We start from the raw sequence: 14,583 nt of genomic DNA on the forward strand, positions 1-14,583 counted from the left end.
ACACATATACGCCATTTATAATGGCATGAAAAAACCTCAGAATAAATTTAACTGAGGTGAAAGACCTATCCAATGGGAATTATAAGACAGTGATAAAAGAAAGTGAAGAAGACATAAATAAATAGAAAGTTATTCCATGCTCATAGATTGACAAAAATATTGTTAAAATGTCCATACTACCCAAAGCAGTCTACAGATTCAGTACAATCCCTATCTGTATTCCAGTGACATTTTTCATAGAAATAGAAAAAACAATCCTAAAATTTGTATGGAACCACCAAGGACCCCAAACAGCCAAAGCAATCTCGAAACAGAAAAAGGTGGAGGCATCATGCTCCCTAATTTCAAACTATATTACAAAGATATAGTAATCAAAATAGTATGGTATTTGCATAAAAACAGACACATAGATCAATGGAACAGAATAGAGAGCCCAGAGAATTCCCTGGCGGTCCAGTGGTTAGGACTCTGCGCTTTCACTGCTGAGGGCATGGGTTCAATCCCTGGTCAGGGAACTAAGATCCTGCAAGCCGCACGGCACAACCAAAAAAAAAAAAAAAATAGCCCAGAAATATGGTCAATAATTAATGATAAAGGAGCCAAGAATATACAGTGGGGAAAGGACAGTCTCTTCAGTAAATAGTGTTGGGAACTGGACCTCTATCTCAAACCATACACAAAAATTAACTCAAAATGGGTTAAAGACTTGAATATAAGATCTGAAACCATAAAACTCCTAGAAGAAAACATAGGCAGTAAGCTCTTTGACATCAGTCTTAATAGAGATTTTTATGGACTTGACACCAAAAGCAAAGGCAACAAAAGCACAAAAGTAAAAACAGGCAAGTATAACTACATCAAACAAAAAAGCTCTGCACAGCAAAAGAAAACATCAACAAAATGAAAAGGCAACCTACTGAAAGGGAGAAAATATTTATCATATATCTGATAAGAGATTGATACCCAAAATATATAAAGAACTAATACAACTCAACAGAAAAAAAAATCCAAATGAAAAACTGGGCAGAGGATCTAAATAGACAGTTTTCCAAAGAAGACATACAGATAGCCAAGAAGCATATGAAAAGGTGCTCAACATCACTAATCATCAGGGAAAGTGCACTATTGGTAGCAATGTAAATTGGTATAGTACTATAGAAAACAGTATGGGATTCCTCAAAAAATTAAAACTAGAACTACCATATAATCCAGGAATTCCACTTCTGGGTATTTATCAAAAGAAAATGAAAACTAACTTGGGGACTTCCCTGGTGGTTCAGTGGTTAAGACATTGCCTTCCAGTGCAGCGGGGGCAGGTTCAGTCCCCAGTTGGGGAGCTAAGATCCCACATGCCTCGCGGCCAACAAACCAAAACATAAAACAGAAGCAATATTGTAACAAATTCAATAAAGACTTTAAAAATGGTCCACATCAAAAAAATCTTTGAAAAAAAAACTAACTTGAAAAGATATCTGCATTCCCATGTTCATGGCAGAATTATTTATAATAATAGCTAAGTTATGGAAACAACCTAAGTGTCCACTGATGAATGGATAAAAAATATGGTATATATACCCAATGGAATATTACTCAGCCATAAAAAAGAATGAAACCTTGCCTTTTCAACAACATCAATGGACCTTGATTGCATTATGCAAGTGAAAAAAGTCAGAGAAAGATGAAAGCTCTATGATTCACTTATATGTAGAATCTAAAAACAAAAACATGAGCTCATAGATTGGTGGCTGCCAGAAAGGTGAGGGATGGGGAGTAGGTGAAATTGGTGAAGGTAGTCAAAAGGTACAAACTTAAAATATTTAAGTCATGGGACTGTTATGTAAAGCATGGTAATGACAGTCAATAAATACTGTATTGCATATTTGAAAGTTGCTAAGAGAGTAGATCTTTAAAGTTCTCATCACAAATTTTTTTTTAACATCTTTATTGGAGTATAATTGCTTTACAATGGTGTGTTAGTTTCTGCTTTATAACAAAGTGAATCAGTTATACATATACATATGTTCCCATATCTCCTCCCTCTTGTGTCTCCCTCCCACCCTCCCTATCCCACCCCTCTAGGTGGTCACAAAGCACCAAGCTATCTCCCTGTTCTATGCGGCTGCTTCCCACTAGCTATCTGTTTTACATTTGGTAGTGTATATATGTCCATGCCACTCTCTCACTTCGTCCCAGCTTACCCTTCCCCCTCCCATGTCCTCAAGTCCAATCTCCACGTCTGCGTCTATATGTGCCACATCTTTATCCATTCATTTGTTGATGGACACTTCGGTTGCTTCCATGTCCTGGCTATTGTAAATAGAACTGCAATGAACATTTTGGTACACGATTCTTTTTGAATTATGGTTTTCTAAGGGTATATGCCCAGTAGTGGGATTGCTGGGTCATATGGTAGTTCTATTTTTAGTTTTCTAAGGAACCTCCATACAGTTTTGCATAGTGGCTTTATCAATTTACATTCCCACCAACAGTGCAAGAGGGTTCTCTTTTCTCCACACCCTCTCCAGCATTTACTGTTTGTAGATTTTTTTTTAAAGCATTGACTAATTTAATCCTCACATCCACGGTGGCATTGGTACTTTTGTTTTTAATTAATTAATTAATTTTTTTTTGCTGTGTTGGGTCTTCGTTTCTGTGCGAGGGCTTTCTCTAGTTGTGGCAAGCTGGGGCCACTCTTCATCAGGGTGCGCGGGCCTCTCACTATCACAGCCTCTCTTGTTGCAGAGCACAGGCTCCGGACGCGCAGGCTCAGTTAGTTGTGGCTCACGGGCCTAGTTGCTCTGTGGCATGTGGGATGCTCCCAGACCAGGGCTCGAACCTGTGTCCCCTGCATGAGCAGGCAGATTCTCAACCACTGTGCCACCAGGGAAGCCCTGTTTGTTTGTTTGTTTTTTGCAGTACACGGGCCTCTCACTGTTGTGGCCTCTCCCGTTGCGGAGCACAGGCTCCGGATGCGCAGGCTCAGCGGCCATGGCTCACGGGCCTAGCCGCTCCACAGCATATGGGATCTTCCCGGACCGGGGCATGAACCCGTGTCCCCTGCATCGGCAGGCAGACTCTCAACCACTGTGCCACCAGGGAAGCCCCTGTAGATTTTTTTTTTTAATTTTTTGCTTTATAACAAATTTAATCAGTTATACATATACATATGTTCCCATATCCCCTCCCTTTTGCGTCTCCCTCCCGCCCTCCCTATCCCACCCCTCCAGGCGGTCAAAAAGCACCGAGCTGATCTCCCTGTGCTATGCGGCTGCTTCCCACTAGCTATCTACCTTACGTTTGGTAGCGTATATATGTCCATGCCGCTCTTTCACTTTCATCACAAAAATTTTGTAACTATGTATGGTGATGGACTTTAACTAGATTTATTGTGTTATTCCACAATATTATAAATATGGAATGCTTATGTTATACACCTGAAACTAATGTGTCAATTATACCTCAAAAAAAGTGAAATCCATGGAAGATATAAGAAACCAGATTGATAATTAGTTGCTCATGCCATTGTATCTCAGATTAAATATTTATTATTTAATTTCTGTCATACAAAGTACATACTCAAAAAATAGAAAGCACAGTAACTCTATATGCTGAGTGGATTAGCTGCTGGGTAAGCCCCCAAGTATAAGAGAAGGATGGATCACTGTGGAATGAATGGATACCATCCAGGAACACCTATGTATTTTTTTTTCTTCAATTATGCTGGCCTTCAAAAACAAAAAAACCCACAAAGTCTAGAGTAAAAAATTTAGAATCACTTAAGGTTATTTTTAGTTTATAAACTTTAAGGGGAAGAATTCAGTGTATGGGCTAAATGAGATACTTTAAAAGGACCATCTTATTTTCCCCTGCTGACTGCCATTTTTGCCCTTTTAATTCTGAAAAGCCTATTTCCTCATAAGCCTCTTCTGGTTGATCAGTTTTTGGTACTTAATCCAGAAAATAAAGAGCTCACTGATGGTTTTTGCTTGTCCTTCTAGGCAAAGGAGGAAACTTCCAAGCAAAAAGCTGATGGAAAAAGTACAAGTTAAAGTTCACACTATTTGGTAAGTTTGATGTTTGTTGTAAATGAAGACAATTGTACCTTCTACCAGTCTATGTGTTATAGGTGAGAGAAACTAAGTCCCCTTCTTGAGTATTTCATGTTCTCTTTATGCTATTGGCATGAAATACACATTGCAAAATCTATAGAGTAATTCCCTGTAAAGCAATATATGGTGCTATCGGAATGTTTTAAAAACATTAATCTTATAATTAAGAGCTCTTTAAGATATTAGGGGGCTTCCCTGGTGGCGCAGTGGTTGGGAGTCTGCCTGCCCATGCAGGAGACACGGGTTCGTGCCCCGGTCCGGGAGGATCCCACATGCCGCAGAGCGGCTGGGCCCGTGACCCATTGCCGCTGAGCCTGTGCGTCTGGAGCCTGTGCTCTGCGACGGGAGAGGCCACAGCAGTGAGAGGCCCGCGTACCGAAAGGAAAAAAAAAAAAAAAAAAAAAAACGATATTAGGCCAGGCTCTTAAAGAAAATGACCATCTAAGTCTAGTTGACTCTGAAACCCAAATGCTCATGACTGCAGGTTACTGGGGCAAAGCAAAATTGGCATGTTACATCTTATAGTGAAATGGCCTTATGATATAGATATTATCCAAAATACAAACACATTGTGGAGTGAGAAGTACCCTGCTAGGGTCTGATGGTAATTAGAGTTTTGAGAATAGGGCAAAGGAAAAGATTGACAACTTTTGTTCATCTTAGTTTGAGAAAGTAAAGCTCTGTGTTTGATTCTACTGTATGGTAACTAAAGAGCTGGTATGGACGAGGGAGTCTCTGAGATCTATCTTGAGAGCTGGGCCCTTATTAACTTCAGAGACAAGAGGTCTTATTCTAAACCATAAAAGCTTATAACCACTTCCTGCCAAAAACCTAAAAGAAATGAAAATGTAGGTTAAATTGGGTTAGGCTCTCTCACCATGAATCCACTTTTATTTCCTACAAAGAGGGAGGTATACTGATTAGAACTGCTCCAAAGATTTCCCCCAAAATTATAAAAATAAATTTCTTTTAATTTTTGACTCTCATGTCTACTTTAGTAAATTCCTCCTTAAATTTATTATGCCTGTAATAAGAAAATTACATATCAAGTGGTTCACTGGATTTTCTTCTTTGAATTTTTCAAGGTATCTGCATATAAAATCTTCAGCTGGTAGATGGTGACTTCTGAAGAACAAAAGCCTTTGACAGCAGAAAAGTTTTCTGAGTGGCTTCTAGACAGTAGTGTTTGTTGAGTCTTTTGACATCCTAAACATTGTTATTCTTTTCCTGAAAAGAAACTGAATTTGTCTGGTTCACCTGTGTTATTCTACTGAGTACTGATAAACTTTGAATTTTTAAAAATTGTCTTCAGTTGGGAGAGAAAGGAACTTTATATTTCTAAGAGATATATTTGATAGCTTCTTAAAGCAACGCACACAAAAGGAAAAACCTTTGCAAACTTTTGCACCTTCTACCCTCAGTGCCTGTAAATCTCATTAGTATTTTCAATTTGCACTTAATTTTTTTGTTGTTAGCACTTGGAACACAATGCTTTACATATTCTTCAGTGTTCTGATTTCTCATTACCCCTTTCCTCTTGGGCTTTTGAACTGTATTTGATGTTTCTTTGGGTTCATGCTTATAAGGCAAACATAAAATATCATACATTGGGCACATGTCTCCTCTTGAGCTGCTAACAATAGATAACCTGGACAGACGAGGAAGCACTGCGCCCCCTTTCAGGCTGAACTCTTCTTTGCCAGGGGTTAGGATGTCAGCACAGGCCTACTGAGACTTGACTCGAATCAGAAGAGCAATACACAGACTCTGTGTCACTGCATAGCAAGTTCGAAGAATAACAAAATCTAATTCTTAGAATACTCATATGGCTTGAACTCTGCTGGTTTACTGCATTAAGCTGGGCTTTCCAGCCTCTCCATAAAACCTGAGCAGCAGTTGTTTGCTTAGAGCCATTGCCACATTAGTCTTGCACTGTACAGCATGTGGCTTAATGGAAGTTGGGTTTACCAAAAACAAAAACAAACTACTTCTTAAAAATAAAGAAAAAGATCTTTTTAAAATTTAAAAATCTGCTTTTCCCCCACAGCAATTTAAGAACTAGTGTCTGATCTCCCACAACTTGGAATGGTTTCTCATACCTTTCTGAACGGTTTATGAATACAGCACCGGTGTCATTGATGAAATTAAATATTTATCAAAATCCCATCTTTACTTCCTGGTAGTGAATGCAGGAAAAAATATCAGGTACACATCATAAAACTGATTTGGAATTCCTTGTTTTCAGAGAGCACAGCCTTCCTCAGCATCTGTTTAAACTATTTATTAGGATTTAGCAACTTCACTAAAAATAAGTAATATCACCAATACCATCTAATGGGGTGGGAGGCAAGCAACAATAACAATACTACTTATAATGGGCATCCAATTTTGTTAATACGATCTAAAAATTGTCTTTAAAAATCATGCATATACCTCTGAGATTTCAAACTGCATCCACTTCAAATGCTATGTCTCCATCCCATCAGAGATGCAGGCATTATTAGTCTAAATCTGGGAAATATAAGCCAGGATTATGGTGACTAAACAAACCTTTTCAAGGCACTAACAAGAAAATAAACACTTTTCCTGAGGGATTTCAACTATGTGTCTATAAGTAGTACAAAGTGGTTTTGTTTAAAAAAAAAAAAAGTAAAATCTTTGACATTGACAGATGTGTTTGCGAGGATATGGCTGCAGTATTACTAATTTACATGCATATATATAAGTACTTTAAAATCACATACCGAAATCCAGAGGCTTAGGAAATACCTGTTAAAGTAAACATTTATTTAAGGTACTCAGAATATGCCTTTTTGTTTATTAGAAACGTCTTCTAATAAATACTTGGGTGTTTGCTAGTAATTAATGATGAGTTGAGTAAGCTACAAGATCTAAATCAGTCCTTTTTACCCATCTAATTTGGAGTAAATAACTGCAAATATTTGCTTAGAGGTAAATAACAATTTTTTATTACCAAAAAGGGTTTTGCACATTGTGTGGCAATATTGTGTCTCTTTAGAAAATGGACTTCTCTAAAAGCAAATGAAAATAGGTTCCTCAGGTGACCAAAACTGAAAACCACTATTTCCATGTTTCATTAATCAAGATATAAGATGCAATTAAAGAAAAATATTTTACATTAAAATCTTGGCTTTGTATTTTTTTTAGAAGAAAAACACCTGGGGATGGAAATTACCAGTGATTTCTGGTTTTAGTTCTCAAGCCATTAAGCCATGCAATATGTATGAAAATGGAATTGCAAACACATTTATGTCCAGAAAAGATCCTCTATTCCATACTGTATTAGAAAAACACATTGACATTTTTCATATCATAGTCCTTTATCTTAAATTTTGCAATATATTAAAAAAAAACTCATAAAAGACTTCAATTCCAATACAACACACTGTCTTCACTTAGGCTAATATAAGCAAGTATTTTCCATTTCACAATACCTTATCATTTGCTAGAGACTGCAATGCCTTACTGGCAATAAGTGCCAATAACAACTTATTTAGAGATTATAAACTAGGCCAAATAAGGAACAAGGAGAGGAAGCATCACCTACCTAAGGATCAAAAGCTCTGAGGTTCAACTTCAAATGAAAAGTTTCTCTTCTAGACCTGAACGCACTCGGCTTTTTCAGAAGAGACACTATTAGTCAGGGTCCTGAGGAAATAGATGGCACACTCAAATTAGGATTATCTGAGGAGGGTTCTATAAAAGGTTTTTGTTTTTTGTTTGTTTTTTTTGCGGTACGCGGGCCTCTCACTTTGTGCCCTCTCCCATTGTGGAACACAGGCTCCGGACGCGCAGGCTCAGCGGCCATGGCTCACGGGCCCAGCTGCTCCGTGGCATGTGGGATCTTCCCCGACTGGGGCACGAACCCATGTCCCCTGCATCGGCAGGCGGACTCTCAACCACTGCGCCACCAGGGAAGCCCTGTTTTTTGTTTTTGAAACAAAAATGTGAGCAGGATGTATGGAAACCACAAGTCCAGCCAGGAGTAATTAAGCCAGGCTCCCACTTCACCCTTCACCCTGAAGGGATGAGAGGAGGAAGCACTTACTAGAACGCACAGATGGAGAAGGCTTGTGGGAAAGAGGGCCACCTCCCTAGAGCTGAGACCTTCGGTGGAGGCCAGCCTGAGGCAACCTGCAAGGGAACGGGGGAATAAACACCATCACCTACTCTCTCCCCAACCCCAGCTCTTATCTGCCCTCCTGTGGGGTCAACCAAAAGCCAGAGGACAGGGAAGTCTCATGATGTGGCCCTCCAACAAGTCAGCCCCTGAGCACACAGCAAGGGAGAGAAAGGTGGAAAGCAGATGAGGGCCCTTCTGGCTCAATCACTGCCCCAGGGGTTCATGGTTCAGTAGTCACTACTGTTCAGAGTCTTCCCAGGAGACTGACACAACAGCTTATGAATGACAAGCACGTGGGGAGCAGGGTGTGGGGACCAGGGGTTTGGAGACCGCAGGGCTTAAGTATAAAATATAAAATAGAAGAATAAGGTACTTCACTTCTCCATAGTAGGGAACCCACCACTTGGGTTTACATTTGGGGGTAACACCTATAATGGAACACGTGGTGGCAATAACCCCCTGATGAAAAAGTTAACAGCCAGTCTTCATAAGAAGGGACGAATGAATAAGGAGTTGAAGGAGCAGGAAATATCTTCACTGGGTGCCAAGACAACCATCTCTATTTTGAAAATATTCACATTCAATAAAATTTTGGAGATTACACATCACAGGAACCAATAAGGAATGGATTGTTACAGCAGTTCAAGCTTTTCATTTTGTAGCCACACTCTGATTTTATCAAAATTCTTATCCATCCAACGTATGTTTTCCTCAATGGTTTCAATTGTTTGCTGGACACAACGGAGCTGAGACCCATTTTCCTTCAAAGAGCTGAAGAATTCTTTTACCTTGTGAGGAAAAATGGGGTTTTTTAAATTTTGTTTTATTAAGTTACACAAAGTTCAGGCTAGTTAAAAGAAAACTGAAGCCAAATTTCCAGCATTTGTCAAAATTCTACATAGAAAACAGGGCCAGGTGTCTGGATACGATTATGTACAAAAACTTAAGTTCTATGAAATGAGCTCATGCCTCATGATGTCAAGTTTTGTGTTTTTTTCTCTGCAGCTTTTTTTATTTATTCACAGTTGCCAGATTCTAAAAGACTTCACTGTTTACCATTTCATAATTAAGTTTTAATCACATGTATCTAATGTGTATTCTGTTATAGACACACAGATGCAAATTTAACTTTTTTAAACATAGCTGAAAAGGCAGAATGTGCACAGTATCTTCTCTGCCAAGCAAAACAGTTTCAGCCACATACGTGCAGTCTTCCTCCATGGGCCTGGCCCTGTCTGTTATGATAGAAACATTGGGGAATGGGATTCTTAGCAAGTTATGGTGGTAATACCCCAAACCTTGCCAATTTTTTTTATCCTAATCCACAATTGATGTATTGTTCCTTCAAGATAAAATCCACCCAAAGTTCCCGTGGTTTTAAAGAGATAAGAATCGCTTGACTATCTCCTCAAAAATATCTTTGCTATTGTTTCACCGATGGGTACTTTATCCCCTTTAAGCTTACATGAGGAATAGGTTGGCTTTGCAACAGCACTGACCATTGTGCTACTCTGTCTCACCTTCAAGTGTTCTTAAACTTTTCCCATACACTTCACATTAATCCATCAATTTTTGATTTCGTAGACAGGAAGAAAGTCTAAGCCAAGATACATTATTTATTCAGCATGGATTCCAGACAGTTAATTCCTTAAAAATCCATGTCATAACATCGTAAGTTTGGGAAAAGGAGTGAGGTAAGAATAGGCTTTTTGAAAGATCAAATTCCAATTTTAAATGATTCGGGGTTGTTTTAAAATTAAATCTCAGTAGAACTTTTCTGTGAGCTGAAGGCATGCCCTCCTGCTATAGCAACCTAGAAAACACTTAACCCGCTTCACTGTCCTGCCTTAAACTGTAGCTCAATCTACTGTTTTGTCTCTCAGAACTCAAGATTAATTAATAGGCAGTTTAAGAAGTAATTCTGGGCAATATCCTGTGATAAACCATAATGGAAAACAATATGAAAAAGAATATGTGTATGGCTGAGTCACTTTGCTATAGAGCAGAAATTAACACAACATTGTAAATCAACTATACTTCGAAAAAAAATCACTCTGGGCACTCTTCAGTCAAACCACATCAATATTTTTACTAATTGGTCAAATTAATTAATTAATCCTGAGGGAGCCTACCATGATAGTACTGAAAAACAAGCCTGCAAGGGCTCTAACAAAGCCAGCTGTTAACGCCCGCCTGCCCTTCTACTTCTCCTGACCCAAATTTATCACTCCTATCTTCATCTGCCTTGGGAAATTCAGCATCTCAACTGAGTACGTATTGGATTCAAACCTGCCTCCTTGAGAATATTTTCTGTGCATATGGGTAGAAAACCAGATTTATGCTACTAGTTGGTGAGTAAATGATTAACTTCTCTGGGACTAGGGTTCCTCATCTGTGACACTGCAGAGAGTTGGTGAGGATGTCATCATATAATGTGGTTGAAGTGCAGAACCTAAAGCCCAGCAGGTACCAGGGACTCCCCCTCATCCGTTTCTTCATGAATATTTACTCTGGTACTTATTCATTTCTCCGGCTTGATTACTGTGCGAGACACTGAGGATGAGGCAGTGAATCAGGCAAGCACCCTACCCTCATGAAGCTTACAGTCTGCCTGGGGAGACAAGCAATGAACTACGCTGACTCTATACTGCTGTGGAGAAAATAAACCGGGGCGATGACAGCAACTGGGGAGGGGGTGGCCTGCTTTCGACAGAGTGGTCTGGGAAGGTGACATTTGAGCTGGGGCCTCTAAAGAATAAAATGAACCCTTCCAGGCTAGAGTTGGGGAAAGAGCAAGCCAGGCAGAAGAAGAAGAAGAAAGCGCAGAGGCTTCACGCAGGAGAAACACCTGGTGGCCCAGGAGCAGGCTGAGGGGCTGGAGTGGGTGAGAGAGTGAACACAGGAGCATGTGAGAAAGGGCTGGAGAGGCGGGAAGGAGCGAGGTAATGACCCTCTCATCCACATGGGAAGGAGAGGTTTGAGATTTCAAGAGTGACAGGCAGCGTTTCAAGAAAGGGTCAGTCGTGGGTTGGTTTTCCGTTTTAAAGGTGGGCGATGGTGTGGTATTGGCAAAGTGGCAGGAGGGAGGCCAGTTAGGAGGCTGTCACCATAGGCCACACAAGAGGTGAGAAAGGCTCGGCTGGGGTAAGAGCAGAGAAGTGCACAGATGGGGTGTAGATGCTGGAAGCAGAGCCAACAGGACTTGGGATGAACTCGATGTGAGGGGAAGGAAGGGCTCAGGATGACTCCTGCATTGTACATGTCAGTAGGACACTCTGCATTCGGACAACATCTCGGGCTCTTTCATTTACATGTCCTGCCACAGGGTTTTTGCACCTGATGTTTCCTCTGCACACAGCACTCTCCGCCTAGATATCGGCATTTTCTTCAACATCTCCTCAAAGGTCCGCGAGTCATCCCACAGAACACAGCACCATTCCCTTACCCAGTCACTCGCTCTCCTTCCCTTGCCTTATTCATCTTCAGAGCATGTAACTACCTGACATGAGTTGATCTGTCTGTAATTGTCTGATTCCCCCAGTAAAATTTAAGCTCTATGCGGGCAGGGTCTTTGTCTATCCTGTTCATCATTGTAGCCCTGGAACCTAAAACCACACCTGCTGTAAAGTAAGAATGTAATATGTCTTGAATGAATTCATGAGAAAATAAATGAATGAACAAGATAATGAATGAACTGTTTTGTTGCTACAGACCTGGTGTATCTGGTCCCAGCCCATAGCTGGCTCTGCTGTCATCACACAGAATATCTCTGCTGTAGACTTCACTAGAATCCAAACTTGAATTATTATGTGCAAGTTAATTTTACAAGCCTGGGTGAGGCTACTGAAAAATTGGAGAAAAGGGTTGTGACATTTCTTTCCCATTTTCAAAGCACTCTCCATCGAGCTAGATCATGGTGTAACCAGACTACACAATGCAACCACTCCTAAAAAAGTTAATATTAGGCTCTCAGCTTTTATCTAATTGCACCATTTTTAAAACCATGTAAAATTTTTTCTACAGCTTTACTATAGAGAATATTATTATAGAAAAGCCACCGCAACAAAATGACCCATACATCAAACTCCTCAAAAGTTTAAGACTGAGAGAAAAGTCTGCTTTTGTGGAAAACTTGTATGTTCCATGGTTCTCTCTTACCTGACAATAACTCATACTGTTTTCTCATCTTTCTTTGGCTGCTAGGAAGCTATGATAAACTTAGGGTACAACTGCAATAAATTATCCTCAGCATAAATCCCTCATACAATTTCCTCTTTCTGAACATTATGCAGCTTTTTGTTCTTTATTTTAGCATTATTTTATATATGGACCTTAAAAGTTGCCTAGAATTCTTTCTGAAAGTAGATGGTTCATAAGTAAGTAATAGGAAATCATGAGCTCGAATAGTGGAGAACCTAGCTTCCAGACCTGCCTCTTTCAAAATAACTAGAGGATCACTTCAGTCACTTAAACCTCCAATAATCACTTTTAACATCCTAAACAGGGATTAAATGTCTAAAGTAATTTTTAAGCCCTAAAATTTTTAATGGCAGAGCTAAGACTTCTACACATGTTTGGGAAGAGGTACAGTTTTCAATGGTTTATTTGTAACTGATTTTTACTCATGTCAAAAACACCACACTGAACAAAACACACCTCCAAAAAGAATGTTTACCAAGTGACAAAATCCATTTCTAACTCATCAGGCCCTTAAAGTATTTTGCCTACCTCACATTTATTAGATAATTTATTAGATAATTGTCACTGAAGTTCAAAAAGAAAGGTTTTTATTTTTTTTACCTCTTCAAGCCGTGCTCTTGTCGAGAATTGATTTGTTGTTCCCATTACCATGTAGGCTATGGCACTTGAGCCAAGTTCAAACCTAGAAATAGAAATTGTCAAAATGTATTGTGAAGTATCTGTTCATTCAACATGTATTTTTAAGTGCCTCATATATGTGATAGCAATTAACTAAAAACTGGTTAGGCGTGAAAAAGATAAGACGTGATCCTTTGCTCCAATGGGCTAAGATCTAGTTGTAAAAAATCAACACACCAGCCTCTGAATAAAAGATTAAGTACCCAAAAGAAAATGACAGAAGTAGTAGGTGCTACAAGAGTTTGGGCAGATGCAACAAGTGGAAGTACTAAACAGACGACTTGCCTGAACTGTGCAGGCGGCTTCTGGTAGGTCATGGGGTGTGGGAAGAGATTATTCCAGATGGAATGAAAAACTTGACCATCCAGATCCATTAGTTAGCACTGAATTAGAGTTTCATATTTTCTAAGGATATTTTAAGTACCTCTACTTCCTTTCTTCAGTCAAAAGAATCCCTTTAGATAATCACTGTTATTTTACAAATGTAGCTAAAACAGCCAGATTTAGGAATTTTTGCCAGTCACAACACAATTTTTGGCACTACTTACTTTTGTACAAGTTTATTCCAATTTTCCCTCAGAAACTGCCAGGCCAATGGATATCCCACTGGGTTTCTGCCGACAGCTCTAAGAATATCTGGAAACTCTTGAGTTTTTATTGTATCTCCCTTAAAACTTTGATCTAGTAGCCTAGAATGATTAAGACAAGAAGTGTTAGCAACAAAGAGGCCCTGAAAAAGTTCCAAACAACTTTAATAAAATAATTTGGGAAAGAAAAAAGCCGATCTGCCAATAATAAAGACACAAAAGATAAATAGGTTACCAGAGCCCTGAGAAATTCCCTATAGCTACATAATAATAAAAACTAACAATTATATAGTGTTTACAACACCGATTCTCATATATTCTCTCATTTGCTCACAAAAGTAGCTAAGATAGGTATATCCGGTGTATATTTCTAAATGTGTTATTTTAAAGATACACAAATACATACTCCTTTAAATATTTTTCCTGACACCCGCTGCTCTCTAATTATTTACCGTACACATTAGATGTGTGCCCTCTTACATAAATGTTCCCAGCAGGAAACGCAGTTCCTGGCCAAGAGGACAAAAACAGATGCCAGAAGGATCTGATCTAATTTAATTCCTCTTGGCTACCTGAACATGAATGAATTACTTACCACTGAAGCTTTTCTTTATTGTGGGTAATACAGAGAGCAAATTCAATTTGGTTTTTCTCAGTACTGGACAATGACGATTGATATTTACTATAAAGAAAATCCCATCCTTCTGGGTTCTGGGCCCCTACAGCAAACACTGCCAAGGTCACATCGCTGGGCAGCCTGTGGAAAAGAACACACCCAGGGAGAGGCTGAGATGAAGGAAGTGCGTTTGCATGCACGAGAGAGACAGATTATGAAACGGTAAACTGGACCCACAATCAGAGAAAC

General features: G+C 39.4%; 2 protein-coding genes across 17 annotated transcripts in view; one reads left to right on the forward strand and one right to left on the reverse strand.

Annotated features, from left to right (window-relative positions):
* The window catches only part of CAST (calpastatin), a 123,256-nt gene extending 117,841 nt beyond the window's left edge, over positions 1-5,415 (forward strand). For all 8 annotated transcript variants that reach the window (XM_081231845.1, XM_081231844.1, XM_081231841.1 and 5 more), the window contains 2 exons: positions 3,999-4,064; positions 5,195-5,415. In XM_081231845.1, the coding sequence (XP_081087971.1) occupies positions 3,999-4,049 (51 nt within the window). In that variant the 3' untranslated portion in view covers positions 4,050-4,064; positions 5,195-5,415. The remainder of the gene's footprint in view (positions 1-3,998; positions 4,065-5,194) is intronic.
* A 1,234-nt stretch (positions 5,416-6,649) lies between these two features.
* ERAP1 (endoplasmic reticulum aminopeptidase 1) overlaps positions 6,650-14,583 on the reverse strand; it is a 129,572-nt gene continuing 121,638 nt past the window's right edge. For 7 of the 9 annotated variants that reach the window (XM_081231838.1, XM_081231833.1, XM_081231837.1 and 4 more), the window contains 4 exons: positions 14,314-14,475; positions 13,680-13,820; positions 13,054-13,135; positions 6,650-9,041 (listed from right to left, as the gene is read on the reverse strand). In XM_081231838.1, coding sequence (XP_081087964.1) covers positions 8,886-9,041; positions 13,054-13,135; positions 13,680-13,820; positions 14,314-14,475 — 541 coding nt within the window. In that variant the 3' untranslated portion in view covers positions 6,650-8,885. The remainder of the gene's footprint in view (positions 9,042-13,053; positions 13,136-13,679; positions 13,821-14,313; positions 14,476-14,583) is intronic. The other 2 variants (XR_014015642.1, XR_014015643.1) reach the window with 2 other exon arrangements.

Source organism: Mesoplodon bidens (assembly GCF_964165515.1).
Source record: "Mesoplodon bidens genome assembly, chromosome: 4".
Taxonomy (NCBI): Eukaryota; Metazoa; Chordata; class Mammalia; order Artiodactyla; family Ziphiidae; genus Mesoplodon; species Mesoplodon bidens.